The sequence below is a fragment of the Telopea speciosissima genome, chromosome 3 (assembly GCF_018873765.1).
Source record: "Telopea speciosissima isolate NSW1024214 ecotype Mountain lineage chromosome 3, Tspe_v1, whole genome shotgun sequence".
Taxonomy (NCBI): Eukaryota; Viridiplantae; Streptophyta; class Magnoliopsida; order Proteales; family Proteaceae; genus Telopea; species Telopea speciosissima.
Window position 1 is genome coordinate 71,227,501 of NC_057918.1, and position 20,411 is coordinate 71,247,911.

General features: G+C 38.6%; 2 protein-coding genes and 1 pseudogene across 2 annotated transcripts; 1 reads left to right on the forward strand and 2 right to left on the reverse strand.

Moving 5' to 3' along the window:
* Positions 1-4,862: 4,862 nt before the first annotated feature.
* On the reverse strand, positions 4,863-7,159 carry LOC122653694 (pentatricopeptide repeat-containing protein At1g04840-like). Its single transcript, XM_043847626.1, has 2 exons — positions 5,879-7,159; positions 4,863-5,794 (listed from the first exon to the last, which is right to left on the reverse strand). Exons 1-2 carry the CDS (start codon positions 7,086-7,088, stop codon positions 4,962-4,964), a joined length of 2,043 nt encoding a protein of 680 aa, XP_043703561.1. The 5' UTR covers positions 7,089-7,159; the 3' UTR covers positions 4,863-4,961.
* Positions 7,160-10,551: 3,392 nt separating this feature from the next.
* On the reverse strand, positions 10,552-14,871 carry LOC122656492. The gene is made up of 4 exons (XM_043851032.1): positions 14,493-14,871; positions 11,209-11,331; positions 10,942-11,055; positions 10,552-10,754 (listed from the first exon to the last, which is right to left on the reverse strand). Exons 1-4 carry the CDS (start codon positions 14,788-14,790, stop codon positions 10,627-10,629), a joined length of 663 nt encoding a protein of 220 aa, XP_043706967.1. The 5' UTR covers positions 14,791-14,871; the 3' UTR covers positions 10,552-10,626.
* A 2,201-nt stretch (positions 14,872-17,072) lies between these two features.
* Positions 17,073-20,266, forward strand: LOC122655487 (annotated as a pseudogene).
* Positions 20,267-20,411: the final 145 nt, after the last annotated feature.

The following is a 20,411-nucleotide window of genomic DNA, read 5'->3' on the forward strand; positions in this document are numbered from 1 at the left end:
GATTTGATATGATTTTTATTTTAATTTTGAATTGATTTCATGAAATAGTCAACAAATAGATTTTTTATCAAGAAATTGAAATTGTTTTGATTGCATGAATATGAAATAATGAAATATTTCAAGAATTAGAAATCCATTTGGCAATTTAATTTCAAAGAATAGATTCTCTCTAATTGAATATATATTTGTTGAGAGAGAGCTCCCCACACCTCCAATGTGAGGGAATCACGCATGCCACCATTGGTATCACCCACATGGGGTCCGTAAGGTCAAGGGAGGAGAGAGAAAATAATAAAATACCCATGTGAAATGGCGTACAATACTTGGTATAAGTTTTTGTTCAAATATTTGATAGTTTTAATAAAATATATCAAAAAGTTACATGTAAATAAAAAACACAATGGACATTGTATTCATCCTCAGTCGCAATACACTTCCTCGATTTGATCTGCAATTTCTTTACGATATGTTTCCCATCATTGTTGTTGCGTGCCACCCACCACATTTGTAATGTTCACAACCTCATCATCATCATTATTTCCATTGTCTTAACTCTCCCCTCTCCACTTTTTCAAAAAGTCAATCTGATGCCGTTTGCTTTCTAATAAAGTTGTGTATGGTTACACAGGCAGGAGTCATCGCTAGAATCCCAAAATGTTCCATATCCATAGTATCTGTCCAAATTTAGCATACCATGTTAAACATATATAAGTGCAGCTTTCAAAGCATAAAAATGAGTGCTTTAAAAAAATATGAACTATAGAACTATTGAACCGGAAACTTAAAAATAGCGTATATATAATTTACAGTATAATACAACTCCAATACCATATCAATATATATGTTTACTGTAAATAACATAACATTTAAGATACTTTAGTGACTAATTATCATAGCATGTAAGCTGTTAGTCTTAAACCTGATGTGGGACAAACAATGCTTTGGTTTATCCACCAACGACAATGGTCATCATCATTAGTTAGTTATAAAACAATGCTAGGTTATTTTTCTCCAGGCCCAATTTATATCCCTAGAGATCCTATGGAAGATCTTGAAGCCTTTGGCCATCACACAAGTTAATTATAGGATTTTCCTATTGCTGTACAAAACACACTAACAAATAAGGGTTCTCATGTGTTCAAAATAAACTTCATTGAATTACAGCAACCATGTCTCCATAGATCTCATTAAAAATAAATAAATAAAATGCAACCATCTGTTTCTTACTATGGAGTCTTGCTCAAATGCTCACAGGCTCTGTCTGAGCTAATCCAATCTGGTTTTAGCATTTTCCAACCAAGTCCAACTTTGAAATAACACCTGTTTTTCTTTTCTTTATCCTTGTTCCTTTCTCTCTTAACCTGCTGATCGATCAACTTTCATGTTGATTAGTATTGGTGCTCTTCAATTTGAGTTCAATATGGATTAGGTGCTTAAGTTGTATTAGGTAACAGGTTAAAAAAATTACTAAAAAGGAAAAGGAGAAGTTTATGTGATATCTCTATCCTTCAAATTCCTGCTTACCTCTTCTCTTATTAGAACTCATACGTTCCAATCATTAATCAAATGCAACAGAAATATTTTCTAATAGGTTGGTGATCAGACAGGTATTGGTAATGACAATCTCTAAGGATTACATGCAGATTTTGATAGATCACCTTAACTTATCAGATCTATAGGGAAGGAATTAGAAACATTTATTTTGTTTATGTGCTTCTCTTCAAAGTCTTACTCTTGAGACAGATACAAGAGATAACAGAGAATACATGGAATAAGGAAAGAAGAGATTGAGATAGAGTAAACTTGGAAGATAGGGCTGGACTTCTCCCAATAAATCTTTGGGTTAATTTCACGGACACCCCCTGTAAGTATTCAATATGTCACGGACATACCATACTTGGTCAAAATATCACAGACTACCCTTATTTTATGATTATATTTCAACTCAATCCACTGTGCAGTTAAGTCTCTGTTAACTCTTTTATAATGACGAAATTACCCTTATAATAGGGTGAACTTCCTATAATGCCCTTAAGGACTAAAACCCCAAATTTCCCCCAAAAAAGAATTGTTTATTATGGCCTACATGTATCCATCACCGGCGGCATCCAACACTGGAAAGCTTCACTGGCGACCAGATTGGGTTTCAGCTCCATCATGTTCATGTCAGAAACAGATTCAGATCTTCTCGAGCTTCTTGGCCTCGAACTCGATATCATCCTCGAGGAGCTTCGGCCAAGAACCTGTAAATGAAAAAACTCATCCTCAAATCCTTCTTGCTGTTTATCGATCTCTCGATATAGGGTTAGGATTTGTTTTTTTTTTTACCAGATTTCTGTGGAACCTTCGTCTGCAGCCAAGGTTGTTTGTATTTGTTCCTTCTATTTTGATCTGTTATGAGTTTAGCTTATTCTCTCTTTCCTTTCTCAATGAGCAACATGCTAATTGTTTGACCGGAAATCATTTAATACCCACACCCATACGCTACAAACTGGGCAATTGAAAGAGAACCAGCTCGTAATAAGATTACAAGAGATTACTCTTTTCCTGTCCTCTTTTTTGTTCTTTTCTGAATTAATATAGAGAGACAGAAACAGAGGAACAAAGAAATATCAAAAGTTGGCTATGCAACCCTAATAAAATTTCTCCTACCGTATCCAACTGGGTTGAATTCCTCCAACCCCAGAACGAATTGCAGTCCTAATCATACCCCTTCCACCCATTCCTCCACCACCAAAAGATCTCTTCATTCTCTTTCTCCTCTTTTATCTGTAATGTTTTCTATCTCCTCTGTTGCACACAATCTTCTATCCCTCTCAAATCTAAATTCGAACAGTTTTGTGTTGAGGTGGGGTTTCGTAACAGTCTCATCTTCCCTTCCCCACCATATCTACTAACTTAACTTGTATCTATATTCCTCTGCAAAAGTCTGAATAATAGATTGGATTAGAAAAATGGAAGGCATATGGTTTTGGGATGGAATCAACGTGGCTGAGGAAGGCTGAGGAAGGCTGCTGGTAATGTCGCTGGACCCGGAGCAGGTGACAGTAAGAATATGGAAGAAGATGAAATGGCAGTTTTTTTATTTAAATAATTAAGGGGTAAAATTGAATATTTCACCTTTGGGTACTAACTGTGCTTAACGTTAGGGGGAAGGTTGCCATTTTGACCAAGTTTGGCAAGTCCGTGACATATTGAATACTTACAGGGGGTGTCCGTGAAATTTTCCCTAAATCTTTTGATCAGATGGTTTTAGGATTTGGAATTTGATTACATGGCTAGAAAGCAAAGGGCACACCCAGATATCTAGATGAAGAGCTAATTGGGACTCGATTGGGACAGTAGAAGAATTAAATAAGCTAACAAGCCAAAGGTTTATCAAATGGGTCCAAAAGTGGAGCCGTTGTAAGATACTCTTCCATGTAAAAGACACAAAATACAGAAAACTCAAAACAATGCTTACCCTGCCCTTGAGAAGCTGAGACAATACTTGCAATGTGGAGCTTTTGGTACAGATGACAACCGCATTTTCTCTGCCTGGAGGGCATTTCTTCTTGAAGGGTTCAACCATGGTCTCTGAATCAAGGGCTTTGTGGATTCTAGGTTCCGGAAAGACTATCTTCTTAATCTGTTCACCCTCTTCATTGAGTTCTCTCTCAAAGGACGCAAGGAGCTCTGGATCAAACAGGGACTCAAACTCTTTCTTGAAGTAGAAAATCCGGTGTGGAATCTGAAACTGTTCGAATTGAGATCTACTGGAATGATTTTCGTGGGTGTCTTCAAAGTGGGTGCAGCCTTCTGCATTTTCTCTAAAGAAGAAAAGGGTTTCACTACCTGTTTGGGATTGTGATCTGTTCCCCCAATTGCACCATCATAACCGCTCTGTCGATGCTTGTTTTCCTTCCCTGAGAATTTTTTCTACTTCTTAGGAGAGTTGATCTCGTTGACGAATTTCAAAGGATTCCTCGCATCTCCAACTCGTGATGTGGGGCTTTTCTTGGTCTGTACCAAAGTGGGGATTTCGTCTTCAAGATCAACCATCAATTTCCAAGAGGTAATGACTTCTGGATCTTCTGGATTTCGTCTTCAAGATCTTCCATCAATTTCCAAGCGGTGATGACTTCTGGATCTTCTATTTCCTTCTTCTAAAATCTAGGGGACACAAGATGAGTAGGAGACATCGTCACCTATTTAATGGTTTCCTTTACGGATTCTTGGTCGAGTTTGGGAACTCAGTATGTGCTTGAAGTGAGAGAGATGATGTGATTCATGTAATCGCCTGACAAAGTGCGTTTCCTGGTTGAAATCCTCCCTGAACAGTTTCGACGAAAAGCCACTTGCAGTTATAACTAGAAAAAACGAGAGTAAAAGACTCGCAATTTACACCGTTGTTCACAAAATTTATGGAAATGACTACTTTGCCCATAAAATAATCGTTGTTTACCATGTGCTCATTAAACAGCAGCACGAAATAAAATGGAACGTGATTTCAATTTTGAAATTGAAAGAACTCGTCACCTATTTCAGAATTTCTATTCCAGCTGATTTCTGTTTCACTGAAATAAGGTGCAAAAATCAAACCAAACAATTTCATAATTAGAAATCACCCCATGAAATTGAAATAGAAATCAACCCAAATCAGCCCTTAGTTCAATATAACCAATTTTGCCTGAGTCTCCTAATTTTTTCTGAGTTTGGTTCAATTTTAAAGTTTGAACAAATTTAGCAGATGGCTAGAATTTAATTTATATGTATTAGACCTTACAGGAAATTTGGACAAAACTCAGTGATGTACTGATGTTGCAGTTCACATTGTATGTCTTCTGATGCCTTGCTGCTCAACCTGGAGATCACTCCTCGTAAACACAATTGGGATTAGCTAGCCCAAACTTATACTTCTATGAAACTCTGTTTACCATTCTTGGAAAAAGAAACTGTAGTGTGCGCAAAACAAGTGATTTTCACCAGTAATCTCCACAACTGCACACCCCTTCTTTGAAATGATGAAAACGCTTTATATCTCTTAGTATGATCTCCCTTTGGCTCATCTCACTTGCAAATTTCATCATAGAGTGGCAATCCCCACATACTTTTAGGTTCTTCACAATCCTGAGGGCCGTCCCAAGAGGAGTGCTAATAAGCCCATAGGCAAGTGCCAACTTCTCACTATGACTTCCCATTGCAACTTCTTTCTCTTCTTCCTCAATGTTATGAAGTACTGACTCAGTATTGGGCATATACCCTTGTGCTTTTGCTCTAGCTGATAGCTCCTCTAGCTTAGCATAAATTTCTCCAGCACAGTCATGAGCCCTGTCACCTGCAACAAAACTATGCACTCGACCTGCCACTTCGATGTAACTCCACCCAGGGGGTTTTTCAATACCCTTATTCTTCATTGTGATTCTCACTCTCTCCACATCTTCCCATCTCCCGACCCCTGCATAAATGTTGGACAAGAAGACATAGCTCCCTGGATGCTTAGGTTCCATTTGCAGGAGCCTCTCTGATGCTAATTCTGCCATTTTTATGTTCTTGTGAAGCCTACATGCACAAAAGAGTGCTCCCCATATCACGAAGTCGGGCTCAATTGGCATGCTCCTAATGAAACTAAGAGCCTCTTCTAGCCGACTTGCCCGACCATATAAATCCACCATGCATGTGTAATGCTTCACATTCGGTTCTATGAAGTAATCATGTCTCATGCTATTGAAAATACTTAGCCCTTGATCCACCAATCCGGAGTGGGAGCATGCAGTTAAGACAGCCAGAAAAGCAACCTCGTCGAGATGAATTCCTGGAAATATTTGGAGATTTTAGTCTTTTCAATTAATAATATGAATCGGACGAGACATCAGTAGCAGTGTATCTGATTTCATACCTGTGGATTTCATCGCCTCAAAGCATTGAAGAGCTTGCTCGGAGCATCCGTGAATTGCCCATCCTGAAACCATAGCACTCCAAGTGAGAAGGTCCTTCTCTACTGTCTCGTCAAAAACACGACTGGCACAGTCAATTTTACCACATTTTGCATACATATCCACCAAAGCAGTCCCCACTGTTCGGTTTAACTGAAAACCATGTCTTGAAACATACTCATGTATTCGAACTCCAGCTTCTAAAGCACCAATTTTCGAACAAGCTGAGAGTGCAGAGGCAATAGTAAGGTCGTTAGGCCTCCCACCCTCTCGCAGCATCCTATTAAACAGGTCCAAAGCCAGTTCATGGTTACCCTTTTCTGACAACCCAGATATCATGGTCGTCCAGGAAATTACATTCTTGTCTGGCATCCGATCAAAAAATACCCTTGCCTGCTCCAGATCTCCTTGTTTTATGAACCCATTTATCATAGAATTCCAAGAACCAGTATTCCTCTCAGGCATTGTATCGAAGAGTTCCCTTGCTTTTCTCAAGTCCCCAGTTCTACTACACCCATTAATCAGAATATTCCACAGGAGTATGCTTTCAAGCTTATTTCTCTCAGGAGTTTCACCAAACAATTGTAATGCAGAGTCCAATGAACGGAGTTTCACATACATATCAACTATTGAAATGCGAACAAAGGAATCAAGCTCAAGGCCATACTTAATCGTCTGTGCATGGAGCAGACCACCGAGTCCATCTGCAACCAGTGATGCAACCGCTTTGAGAACAAAGGGGAAGGTGAGCCTATCAGGTTGTACATTAAAGCGTAACATGAGAATAAAATGCTCAATTGAGCTCTGATATTGGGAACTTTCACACAGGCCTCGGATCAATGCATTGAAGATAAATGAGTTGGGATCATGAAAATGGCGGAAAACCGAGACTGCATACTCCATGGATTTAAACAGAGAACAAGTCGAAATCAGCTGGGTTATGACCCGACTGCTTTGTGAAAGGTTATGAACGAACAGCTGCGCGTGGATTTGTTTGAGTTGTGCAGTGGTTCTACAGGCGTGGACAAGAGAAATGTAGTGGTTTTCCGATGGACGGAAATCGCAATTGGCATGGGTTTCTGATGAGGATTGAGCATAGAGAGCTGTCGCCCGGGAAGTAATAGTTTTGGCGGTGGCAGTTTTCGCTTTGGAGAGGAAGGAAACGGCTCTCATGTCAACGGTCACGCTTCAGATTCGAAAAATCGTTTAAATTGGAGGCAATGAAAACCGTGAACTAAAAAACCACTGTTTCTACGTTTATTACAAAAGAGTATCATTGTCATACTCTATCTGAGGCTGAGCACAGGGCCCTCCATTACCTGAGCATCTCGGGCAAAAGGGGTACGACCTCTGTTAGTTAAAACGGGGTAACAGATTTTATATATATGTGGATTGGAGCTGGCCAAGGAAGAAAGATAACAGAAAAAGGAAAACAGAAAGGAGTGAAAGATTACATTGGAGAATGTTCTCTGTGCCGCAGTAATGGGCAGCCTGTGCAAGGGGTAGGTGGTCATTGCATCCACTCCCATGTTACAGCGCAGAGAACTGCACCCCCACATGGGACAAATATTTTTGAGAAAATTTCACGATCACCCCCTAAAAGTATCCAATATTTCAGAAATTTATCATATTGGGTCAAAATGTCACAAACACCCCCTATTTGTATGAATTTATTTCAATGTAATTCACTCCGTTAGTCTCTGCAATTAAGTGTCTGTTAATTCTTTTTAAATGGCGAAATTACCCTTATCACAGTGAAATTTCTATAATACCCTTAATGATGAATTAATGATCTTAGAAGTTAATTTTATGAAAAAGACAATTTTGCCCTTGTTTTTATTCAATACGTTTTTTTTATTCCTTTTTTCTCCCCTTCTTCTCCTCCTCCTTCTGTTGTTTCTTCCGCCGCCACCACCACCACCGCCACCCCCTCCAGCCCTCCTTCTCTTGCTCCCCTGCAACCCCGCCACCACCCTGTCCAGTCTTCCCTGTCCGACCATGCTCTCAGCGATCCAATCCCATAAAAACCCTAACTCTGCAAATTTAAACCCTAACCCTACAAATTAAATGCTAAATATTGTTTGTCCTGGAGATCAATCACCATATAGAAGGTAAACTCTCTTCCACGCTCTCCCTGTGTTCTGATAAAACGATTGCCCATCAGCAAAATCTCGAAGATCAGCCATTATTTCAACTTTTTTTGCAGGGTCCATGGCCAATGTATCAAAAGTACTTGGGTGCTTGAATGGCACAGCTTCCCATGGATGACCCCTCGAATCAAGAGCTCCACCTCGAGAATTTGTGTAGAGAAGTCGATCTTGATTTTTTCTTCTGATCTCATTGGCCTTCTCCATGATGTAATCAAGATAAGAATCAAGGATCAAGACCTTATCTTTCTTATTGATTCGAAGAGTGAAGCCTCTCTTCTCATCAGGAAGAGGTCTCCAAGCGTAGCTCTGAGATTGTCTCTGTGTGACCACATGCTCCCAAGTTGCTGTGACGCCATTGAATGTATCGACCAAGCAATCGTTGTTTGATAGCCCAAATGTGAAGGCACTTGAATTCCTGGCTCGAGTGAGGCTCAAACGGTTGCCTGTGATTGAAGCAGAGCTGCTGAGGTACAGTTGAACTGCATTGTACAGCTCGTTTGTGTTGACACCATCAATCTCTGGAATGTCAAAGTAGCAGTAAGAAGAGAACCATTGGAAGGTACGAGTGAAGAGCTTCAGAAGGGTAAAACGAAGCTCTGGCTGGAACAGGGAATGTAGGGTTAGGGTTTTGTCCTTAATAACTAAGGGGTAAAATGGATATTTCACCTTTGGGGTGTCTGTGACATTTTAACCAAGTATGGAAAATTTATGAGATATTGGATACTTTTAAGGGGTGTCTCAGAAATTTTTCTTATAATTTTTTATGAAAAATAAATCTCTGTCTGGGAGTGTGGCCTATGCCAGTACTCCCATAAATTTATCTCTCTCCTCCTCATGTGGATAGATACCTCTACCCCTTGTTTTGTTATAAGGAGCAGAGAGATAGACACATGGGAGTGTGGCCTATACCGTACAGAAAACTGCTTCCCATTTTTTATATGAAGCTCAACAAAAACGTAAAAGCAGCGTGAGCCTGCGGCTATCATCGTCTGAGAAGACGATCAAAGCAGACCAAGAAAGAAAGACAACAGAGGAAAAGAAAAAAAATGTATAAACGATTAGATCAACAGAACACAACAGTAGAATCGTAAGGTTTGAGAGAAATATTACCAAAGTAAGGGGAACTAACTTAGGTCTACTGCTCGCAGACTCGCAGGTGTTGCCGACGAAATTTGAGAATGGTAGCAGCAGCAGGAGTACTTCAAGCGCTGCAGGTTCCCGGAGGCCAGCCCTTCGAGCGCTGCAGGTTGCTGGCGTGCAGCTAGCCGTTGAGAGTGAGGGAGGCTAGGAGAGATGCTATCACAGAGGTGTTAGGTTTCTAAATTCTGATAAAGTGTTCTTAGGGGATGGAACTGTATCGCTCTTGGTCGAATGGTTGAACTGGTGAAATGAACCGCTGGGTTTGGGCTTTTTGGAATGAGCTTTTTCTTTGGCCGTTCACGTTTTTTATCGTCTCTTTGAGACCAGTTCAGCAAGTCACGATTGAAACGGCAAAGGAGGAGAGGAACTATATCGTTTTTGGTCGAATGGGTGAACTGGTGAAACGAATCGTTGGGTTTAGGCTTTTGGGAATGGGCTTTTGCAAATGCCGTTTTTATTATTTAAAAAATACGGATACACGTTTTAAAAGCATTTAATATTTTTTTCTTTGGCCGTTCAGTTCACATTTTTTACAGAGACCAATTCGGCAAGTCGTCTTTAAAACGGCAAAAAAAATGGTACGTCATTTTATTTGCATTTTAAACTCGCTTTAACTAACGAACGTTACGACTTGGGAGTACTAGGACCTTCAAGAACCCTAAAATCGGTCAAGTATTTTCTAGAGTTTTTGTGATTGTGTGAATCAACGGTATGACCTAACAGCCTCTCTATGAAATAAGGATAAGGCTTCGTACATTATGATCCTCCCTAGACCTCGCAGTGGCTGTAACCTCACGCATTAAGTACACCCTTTTTTGGTCGTATCCGATTCACTGATTGGACTCCCTATTCTTAAAACCCTACATACATTCCCACCCACGCAAATGATATAGGGTTGAATGCTACAGTGTCTCTCCCTTCACTTCCCTTCCTTCTCTTTCCTTATTATACCACCCCAACTACACGAGACCCACTCTCCTATCCCTTCCACCCTATACTCACAGCCTCATATATAGAAACCAACCCCTCCCCAGAATTAAATAATACTGATGCCAAAATTGCGCGGAGTCTCGACTCTTGAGTACTCGTTCCTAAAGAGAGAGCGCGAGAGAGAGAGAGGGAAAAAAAAGAACTTGGAAGATACGATGGTCCAAGTACGATGGTTAAAGCCATTCCCTTCATTCTTAACGCAGCAGAGATTAACTAGATACAAACTGGGTCTCCATACATGATGGTTAGGTTCAAGGATATATAACTTTTTTACATTCTGCTTTCAGATTTGAATAGAATTTCAAAATCACCTTACAACTTTGCAGAACTTGCCTCTGTCGTGTGTAAAGGAGAGAAGAAAGCCAAAACGAAGGGTGAGAGACCTATAATTTTGCACTTTCTTTGCAACAAAAAGGAAGGGAAAGGACACATCATCTTGCTCTTTTGCAAGGAGAAGTCGCAACCATCTCATCTTCTCTGGACCGCTTCAAAATGTAGCTGCATTTGAATTGGGTATCCGGAATGGCACAGGATGGGTTATGTTGTCTCTCTTGAGAACCTGAAAATGCCCCAAAAGAACACCTTATCTTCTAAACAGTGTGAATCAGTGAGGAAAATCTCTATGCACAGGTCCTCCAATCAATTCACCAAAACTTTAATTAGCAACAAAAAACGAAATTACAGTCACATATAAGGTCACTCCAATTAAACAAGAAGGTTTCTCTTGGGTGGTAATAGATTTGGACCTGAGTTTGTTTGATCCATCTTTTTTCTCTTGAGCAGCTTTGTGTTTTCTAGCCATGGCTTTCTTTTCACACCAAGGACATTACACTCAGCTATTGGATGAGCTTCATGTTTTCCTGAAAAAATAATAGAAAAATGTTAATATCATCAGAAAAAATTAATGAATTTCAATTCAAATAATACTACACAGAAAATGACACATTTGGCACTAGGGAGAACTGCAGTCGACATTACTGAATGCTACTGCTACAATAAATCAAGCTTCATACCTAATCTTCTTTTCTTGTTCAGCAGGTTGTCATCTTCCACTCGAGGCTTTCTTGTATCACCAAAACCATTGTTTTCATTTGTTTGGTGATCTTCATGTTCTCCATCTGAACGGTTATGTGATCCTGAAGAGATGCAACTGGGGGGGTTAGCACTTAACAAAGCTGCTATTTAATAAACTCCATACAAAGATTACTGTATGGAGAGGGGCAGTATTTGGCATGTGAATATGTTGGTCCATCAGTAGTCTATGGAATCTCTGCCACCAGCATTGATTGACATTGTATTAAAAGTTTGAAGCATGTGGACAGCAAAGTACAATCTCAATTATGTGAGTTTTCTATAGACAATGACAATAGAACTGGGTAGAGCATATATGATCACGAAATTTGAACCCATCAACCATACGGTCCATAACAAAGAAGAATATATGAGCCAACAAATTATTAGAAGTAAATGTAGGCTTTCTACATTAGGAAAACCTGTGTACTTGAAGTTGAAGGTGCAAAAGTCATCAACACCACCCTTATATTATTTTTTGCAGCAGGAAATGAGTTATCAATACCCTTAAAAACCAGCTTCCAAGGTACTTACTAACAAAAAAAAGAGCAGCTTCAATAAAGAAAAGAAAACCATGGCTAGAACACAAATCTGCTCAACAGAAGAAAGATTTAAGTTCACGTAAAATGAGTCTAGAAAACACAAATCTGCTCAAGAGAAGAAAGATTTAGGTTGTGTTTGGTATGCATTCTCAGAATGCATTCTTGGTCGATTTCGCATTCTCAGACGATAAAAACAACTATTTTTATCATTTGAGAATGCGAAATCGACATAGAATGCATACCAAACGCAGCCTTAAGTTCACATAAAATGGGGCTCAGCTTCAATAAAAATCTTTTGCAAACGCCAACCTGTTTGAGTTGCTAAGCACATGATTTAAGTTCACATAAAACCTCCCCGGTCCAAAACACTTTTGCACCTTTGACTTACTGGTTGTCAAACAGGCTGAAAAAATGCAACACCTCTCATTATAAATGTTGATTGATGGCAGCTGGCAAGGGCAGTGTAGTAGTTAAAATTTTTTGGATCAAGTTATTTATTCAGTAAAAATAAGCTGATTCAGTGGCAACATTGCAATTTAAACAGATCTCTGTTTTACTCATATGATTTGGTGAGAGTCTTGAGAGATAAACCTTGAGCATATGACCGAATAAATAAAATCATAAGAAAACTCATAAATCAATCAAGAAAAATGAGATATCCCCATTTTTACTCTTTTATTCCTCAAGTCCAGGATTAGGTCCTGGATCATTAGATAGGTATTCGAAAATAAAGAGCAAAACACAAAAAAAAAATATATCACTATTGTATTCAAAAGCAGCAACAGCTTTGAGTCACTTGTTCATCTTGTTAAAAACAGTCTAGTCAGAAGAAAAACCGCATATTTTTTGGAAGCCCATTGATATTGATTCCCTAAAGGCACCTCTACATTCTCCTACTACAATGAGTAAGAACTCTAATAGATCAATTGCAAATGATAAGAGGAAAGAAGAAAGTGAACTGAGATTGTTTACATGAATAAGATAAAGTGGGCATCTGAATTTTTTCGCCCTCTTCCAACTGAAAATGAATGGGGCCTTGGGATAATTTGCAGGGAATCAATGTTCTCCAAGAAACATTTAGAGAGAGTAGAACCTCTAATGGGGACTTCCTTTCCTTAATTAATGGCCATTGAGCATCTTCAAAAGCCAGCATTGAATCCAAGACTAAGCATCATGAATGAGAAAAAATAGACAAACTTGCTTAAGTTGTAGATGAGGACAGTAGAAGTGAAAAGGAACCAGGGTTGGATTCCCATAAAAAGGATATGTGTTAGCAAAAATATCCAATCAGAATGACCCCATCATGTCATTTCCTTGACTTAACAATTGGGTGAATAATCTAGAGACAGTTAGGGTGGTTCATTTCAAATTACAAGCATAAGCTAGAATAACTCACCACCCACCACCCCCCCCCCCCCCCCCCCCCCCCCACCCCCCCCCCCCCCCCCCCCCCCCCCCAAAAAAAAAACCACCCCCCCCCCCCCCCCCCCCCCCCCCCCCCCCCCCCCCCCCCCCCCCCCCCCCCCCCCCCCCCCCCCCCCCCCCCCCCCCCCCCCCCCCCCCCCCCCCCCCCCCCCCAAAACTATTCTCTCTTCTTCTATGCAGAAAACAGGGTTCCCCAATCTCCATACCTCATGTCTCTCTCTCTCAGCCCTTTCTATGTCTTCTATCACACAAAAGATTATAGATCTAATTAATTTAAGCAGAGTTTTGTACAGAATCTCTGAATTTTGATGAATTGATCCATTAAGAACACAGAAGATAAATGGAGATCAGCATATAGAACTTCTGAACTTGTGGCTACTAGAAACAGAGGCTTTGCATCCTCCCAGTAACAATATCTCTTTCTAGCCTCTTCCACTTCTGTTGAATCTCATGAAAGTTAATTTATGTTTATAAACTGCATATAACTGGAAGGAAAACAATTACAACCCAACTAATACAACACTTGTGGATATTAACAATTTGCAATCCCATGTTCTGCATCTCATTAACAAATACCACCTATTCCCATCACTATCATATCACAGATCCAACAGTCCACTCTGTCTAATTGCGAGGCTAAAAAGTAGCTTGATCATATCTTGACATTCGAATAGAACATATTTCTCTCTATTAACCTTCCAATAGATTTAATCTCTTGGTTGCATGCGAATACTAATCATCCGGTTGGTTATTGTTTCTGAAAGTTATGAATGACATACATGAGCCAACATACTTGCAAGTGTCTAATGAATTTTCTGCCACATGCTTCTTACAGAATTTACACGGTGCAATGGTGAGGCTGTTTCATTGCGACCTAGTGGCCACGGGTTCGAGTCCGGAAACAGCCTCTCTGCAAAGCAGGGGTAAGGTTGCGTATATTAAGAACCCTCGCCAGACCCCACAGTCATGATAGCCTCATGCACTGGGTAAGCCCATGCTTCCCAACATTTTTTCTCCCTAGGAAACTAAAACAAGAGGGCTACAAGTCACAACATAGAGGCAAGGAGAACCATTTCATTGATACACGTTAGCAGAAAGTAAGCTACCCAAATCATCGACGGTTAAGTGCTAAAACCTTTACCAGAGCATTCTTAAAGAACTCATTACAGCTCTTTAAAAAATCCAAATAACCATTAAAGCGCCAGAGCAATGAAACTGAAATATTATCTAGAAAGAAAGGAAGAAAGAAAGAAACCTACTCTTGGTTCCAGCCTTGCAGAGTTTTCCGTCGACGATGAGAGCATCGGCATCGTTGGCTCCTGTAGACAAACCTCGAGAAGAGAGAAAGGAGAGGAGGGCCTTCCAGGTGACGGACGAGGAGATGAGATCGACACCTCTACTGATGAAGTGACCGTTGAGCTTCAACGTCGCTGGGTCGAGTCCAAAGGTCCGGGCAATGGAACCGAGGTCGAGCCGTTGCTCTTCCACAGCCACCAATGGAACCAGCTTCGCCAAAGCGGGACAAAATAGCTTGATTGTTAGGCTTCTTGCAGACATTTATGGTTCAATCTGTGTTCGTCTATCTGTGTTTTGTTCTCTCTCGAATCGTTCCTCCCAAGTACAGAACGCTTCCTGATGCTTGTACATTCCAATGGCCTCTCTGGAAGTGTCTGAATGCTTCTTTGTATGTATTCAGTTTTTCCTTTACTGCCTTTTATATTCCTTTTGTGAGTGGTAAGTTATTTGTGTTTCGTTGGTGTAGGATATTATATTGCATAAAAGTGATGTAATGTTCTCTATAGAATGTAGATGACTATTAACAAATTGAGTTTAAAAATAAGTAAAAAATTAGACTTAATTCATTTCACCAATTTAACAATATAATGGAAAAAGGCTGGGTTTAAATTAATTTGAGATTGTATTTTTATGTTTAAAATTTTTGTGAGTGAAAAATGGATTACTTTTCTTTTAACTTATAATGAAGTTTTGAAAATCCCTGTTTTAAAACTTAAATTATATGTAAGAACTAACTTTTTGGACTCTTGGATTTTTCAAGCTAATTATTTATTTCCTGAATTGTTCTTGGTGTCAAAAATCATGATTTTTTCAAATCAACTCGGATTCAGTTTTTTGCCCCAAAACCCAAATTTGCAAAATTATTTGTAAATTTGATAGCTCTTCATCAAACCAAATTTACCCTTTGGAAGTCATTTATGCATAAAAATTCTTTTTTTTTTTAATTTATGGGGCGAAGGGAAGAAGATCCCTCCATTGCCCCTGTTGCCATTAGAATCTGAATCCTTGAGGAGGAGACTTGTGCATCAAGAACGAAGAACCAAGCAAAGAGAGTGGGTCGGAGCGAACTTTAAGGGGGATTCTTCGATGCTTAAGTCAAAACTCCAAGCAACAATAGTATGAACTAGGAATTTAAAGAGCACAAGCATTAGAGTAATTGAGTGTTATTGAATGTATCGTGCTTTGTACCTTACCACCTTGTACCTTACCTTTCTATTTATAAGATGTGCGGTAAAAAAATCAAATTTCTAATATGAGACAAGAAAGTAAAGTTTCTTTGTGGAAAGTCTCTCTTTGTGGCGGCCGTGCGATGAAAGAGTTTTAATCCCAGCGAGTCATAGTAGCTTCAACCCAAATTGTCCTTTTTGACTTTATTGTTTTATGCATATCAACCCTTATATATATTAAAAAATTGTCTACTAGCTTTTCTCTGCTATGTGTATTGAAGTTGGCATTATTAGACCTTTATGAATTTATTGTCTACATCACTTATACTGTTTTCTTTTTCTTCTTTTATAAATTTTTGGAAAAATTTCATGGACACCCCAGGTAAATATCTAATATGTCATGGATTTGCCAAACTTGGTCAAAATGGCAATCTTTCCCCTGACGTTAAGCACAGTTAGTACCCAAAGGTGAAATATCCATTTTACCCCTTAATTATTTAAATAAAAAAACTGTCATTTCATCTTCCTCCATATTCTTACCGTCACCTGCTCCGGCTCCGACGACCATTACAAGCGGCCTTCCTCAGCCTTCCTCAACCACGTTGATTCCATCCCAAACCCATATGCCTTCCATTTTTCTAATCTAATCTATTATTCAGACTTTTGTAGAGGAATATAGATACAAGTTAAGTTAGTAGATAGGGTGGGGAAGGGAAGTTGAAACTGTTACGAAACCCCACCTCAACACTAACTGTTCGGATTTAGATTTGAGAGGGACAGAGGATTGTGTGCAACAAAGGAGATAGAAAAAATTACAGATAAAAGAGGAGAAAGAGAATGAAGAGATCATTTGGTGGTGGAGGAATGGGTGGAACTGTGGAAGGGGTATGATTAGGACTGCAATTCGTTCTGGGGTTGGAGGAATTCAACCCAGTTGGATACGGTAGGAGAAATTTTATTAGGGTTGCATAGCCAGCTTTTGATATTACTTTGTTTCTCTGTTTCTCTCTCTCTATATTAATTCAGAAAATAACAAAAAAGAGGACAGGAAAAGAGTAATCTCTTGTAATCTTATTACGAGTTGGTTTTCTTTCAATTGCCCAGTTTGTAGCGTATGGGTGTGGGTATTAAATGATTTCCACTCAAACAATTAGCATGTTGCTCATTGAGAAAGGAAAGAGAGAATAAGCTAAACTCATAACAGATCAAGATAGAAGGAACAAATACAAACAATCTTGGTTGCAAACGAAGGTTCCATAGAAATCTGGTAAAAAAAAAAACCAAATCCTAACCCTAGATCGAGAGATCGATAAACAACAAGAAGGATTTGAGAATGAGTTTTTTCATTTACAGGTTCTTGGCTGAAGCTTCTCGAGGATGATGTCAAGTTCGAGGCCGAGAAGCTCGAGAAGATCTGAATCTGTTTCTGACATGAACATGATGGAGTCGAGACCCAATCTGTTCGCCGGTAAAGCTTTCCAGTCTTGGATGCCGCCGGTGATGGATTGATGTAGGCCATAATAAACAATTATTTTTTGGGGGAAATTTTGGGTTTTAATCCTTAAGGGCATTATAGAAAGTTCACCTTATTATAAGGGTAATTTCATCATTATAAAAGAGTTAACAGAGACTTAACTGCACAGTGGACTAAGTTGAAATATAATCATAAAATAAGGATAGTCTGTGATATTTTGACCAAGTATGGTATATCCATGAAATATTGAATACTTACAGGGGGTGTCCGTGAAAATTTCCCTAAATTTTTTAATAAAAATATGACTACTTTTTCCAATAAACAAAATTAATTGAAACAAAAAAGTATGGCAATACTTGGAGGGATTCCACTTCTTCCTTAAACCTTAAATTTATATGCCTAGTATCAGTTTCTATATACATAAGGATCTGAGCAAGCAAATATGATTCAAATCCACCAAAAGCCATGGCATAGAAAATGGACTTAAGGAAACCCACAAAAAAAGGAGAAAGTTTTCCACCACTTAGGGTGAAGGGAATCTCTTCATCTAAGGTGATTGCACATTATGATTGGATTCTTGGAATAGTGAATGTCATCGTTAACTCCTATCTCCATTTAAAAACAGTCTGAAATACTCTCTCATTCCAATTAGAGTGTCAAATCCCGTGAATTAAGAAGTTCATTCATCAATGTGCTATAATATCTTGCCAGTCCTATAGTGACCTTCACCTTGTGCGACAAAAGGGACCTCCTCTCTCCCCTGCACATGGATTTGGTAATACCAATACCGACCCTAATCGGTGGTATAGTCAATAAGGTAGTGACATGTGGTATTAAGGTTTTAAAAAATAGTAAAAATTGATAAATTGGTATAGGATTGTGATAGGTGTCGGCCGATATTGAAACGAATCGACTGATACAAACTATCCGATACCAATTACTAAAACCATGTCCTTGCTTCCCCTCTCTTGTAAAAGTGCTTTGGTATAGAGTTGTATCGTAGGAGTAGTATACACATACCAAAAGATTAAAAAAACAATCATGCCATCTATGTGTTGTAATATCATTCTTCAAGTTAATAGGAGTGTGGGACAAAAAAAAAAAAATTGGAAAATGTGCCATTTCATCAATTTAGTTAGATAAGATTGATAAAAATTAAAAAAAAAAAGCCTCACTAATTTATAAACTTTAATGGTTTCTAATGGATTAAACTCAGACTCTGTTCTTTTAGCTCTAGATATTTGCAAATGACCCAATTAGTAAATTCCAAAACCTTAATGGTTTCTAATGGGTTAAACTCAGACTCCGTTCTTTTAGCTCTAGGTCTTTGCAAATGATCCAATTGGTTAATTCCAAAACTTGTTGCACATACTTGGGATTGAGTCATCCCACTAGTACTTGAAAGAAGATGTTATTGGGGAGAATATTTGGGAATTCAAAATTTCTGGTTCTACTTCAAATGCACAACTACTCTGTTGAACTGATGATAAAGACTGATCCACAAAATTCAGATCATGATTTTGAGTCTTGGCGTGTAGATCAGGATGATGAGGAAGGTGAAAAAGATCTGAAGAGGAGAAGGGATGAAGAACAAGAAGAAGAAGAAGAAGAGAAATCCTCCTTGGAGAAGAGATCGTTGGATTCAAAAAGAGAGATGGGCAATCTTGCAACATTGGATGAATTGAAGTCAATGAAGTCTAGGCATGCAAAGGTGAAAGAAGATGTGAGGGTGCTCCTCAAGGCCTTGCAACGCAAAACTGACCAGGAAAAGGAGAAGAAATTATTGGTAGAAGGAGAAGATGAACAACTCATAAAGTAAAATTTTCCTCAGGGATCAAAGAACTCTATTAGAAGGATCTATGACGATCATGATGATGATGATGACGACGATAATGATGATTTAAATCAGCTTTCATCATCAAATCTTGGTTCTAAGAGGATAAAAGTTTCTTTAAAAACAGGGAATTTAGTTGGAATTTCTGTTGTGAAAAAGCCTTTACCACCTTCTACTGAAAACAATCAAGAGGAAGATCAGAAGAACAAGCAAGAAGAGGATGAGCCAAAGGCCACTGATACAACAAGCACTATACTTCAGTCCTTGTGTGAAAGACTATATGGAAATGATGAAAGTAAGGAGTCGAGTAGCACTATTGTAATTTACCTCCTTAAATTTTTAAGGATCAACATTTTCTTCGGTGGGTTTAGTCCCACATCGGGTGTGTGAGTGTGGTGTATGTTGTGTATATCCGCCATTCCACGGTCCTAAAAGTCAGTTAACCTTTTGGGATTAGTATGTGGTTTGTGTGATTACACTTTCATAAAATTTTTTTTTTTTTTTTTTTTTCTTTCGTGGAAAAAAATATATGATATAATGCCCATTTGTTTTAGGTCCTAATGTTTTGACTTCTCTCAAGAGAGAGAGATTGACAGGTATGAGAGAGAATCTTAAAAAAAATTCCTAAAAAGAAACAAGAAACTAAGATAGAAAATCTGACTTAAATGTTAGGGTTTTTTTAATAAAAAACCTTAAATGGGTAAATCGGTAATCTGCAACATCAGTAAGAATTAAATAATAAAAATCTTATTTAATTAAAGGAAGTAATTTTTATTAGTTAAATGAAATTAATGATCATTATTGCATGATTCTAATAAGAGGATTAAGAGGTTTGCTGTGTGGAATATACACTATCCACGCAACCAAACGACCTTCTTTCTGCCAAACAATATATACAGATATGACTTCTAATGTGTCTCTACATGTAATAGCAAAGTGCGAAAAAATTGTATAATATACAAAACAAAGAAAGGAAAAATAAAATTATGTAATTATGGAGTAAGACAATGTAAGGTAAGAATTGCGAAAACAAATTTGAACAATGGACTTTTAATTCAATAAATTTAAGTATGACCATCGTATTTAATTGTCCCATAGGTTGACAACTGTGGCTGTGGTATGTTTGCATGGATAGATGAAGCAATACCTAGCTCTTCTAGGAGTGTTTCTCTGCTTTTCCTGCGACAATTACCTCTTCTCTATTTTAAAGGTAAAGGCCCACAGAGAGAGTCAGGTGCTTTCATGAATGAATGCGGTAAATAAAAAAAAATCTTATAATTAGATATCAGGGACAGGGTACCAGCCTAGCTAGCTGGATACAACATATTCTATCTTGGTCACGATATTTGAAAACATCAACATCTACGTTTTCCCCTTCATTAGATTATATCAAAGAATATCTAGAAGG

Excerpts from the sequence above, each read along its gene's own strand:
- LOC122653694 (XM_043847626.1), bottom strand. The coding sequence starts at position 7,088 with ATGAGAGCCGTTTCCTTCCTCTCCAAAGCGAAAACTGCCACCGCCAAA. Across the intron at positions 5,795-5,878 it reads TGAGGCGATGAAATCCACAG|GAATTCATCTCGACGAGGTT; the intron begins GTATGAAATCAG and ends AAATATTTCCAG.
- LOC122656492 (XM_043851032.1), bottom strand. The coding sequence starts at position 14,790 with ATGTCTGCAAGAAGCCTAACAATCAAGCTATTTTGTCCCGCTTTGGCG. Across the intron at positions 11,056-11,208 it reads GAACAAGAAAAGAAGATTAG|GAAAACATGAAGCTCATCCA; the intron begins GTATGAAGCTTG and ends TTATTTTTTCAG. Across the intron at positions 10,755-10,941 it reads GATGGATCAAACAAACTCAG|GTTCTCAAGAGAGACAACAT; the intron begins GTCCAAATCTAT and ends GGGCATTTTCAG.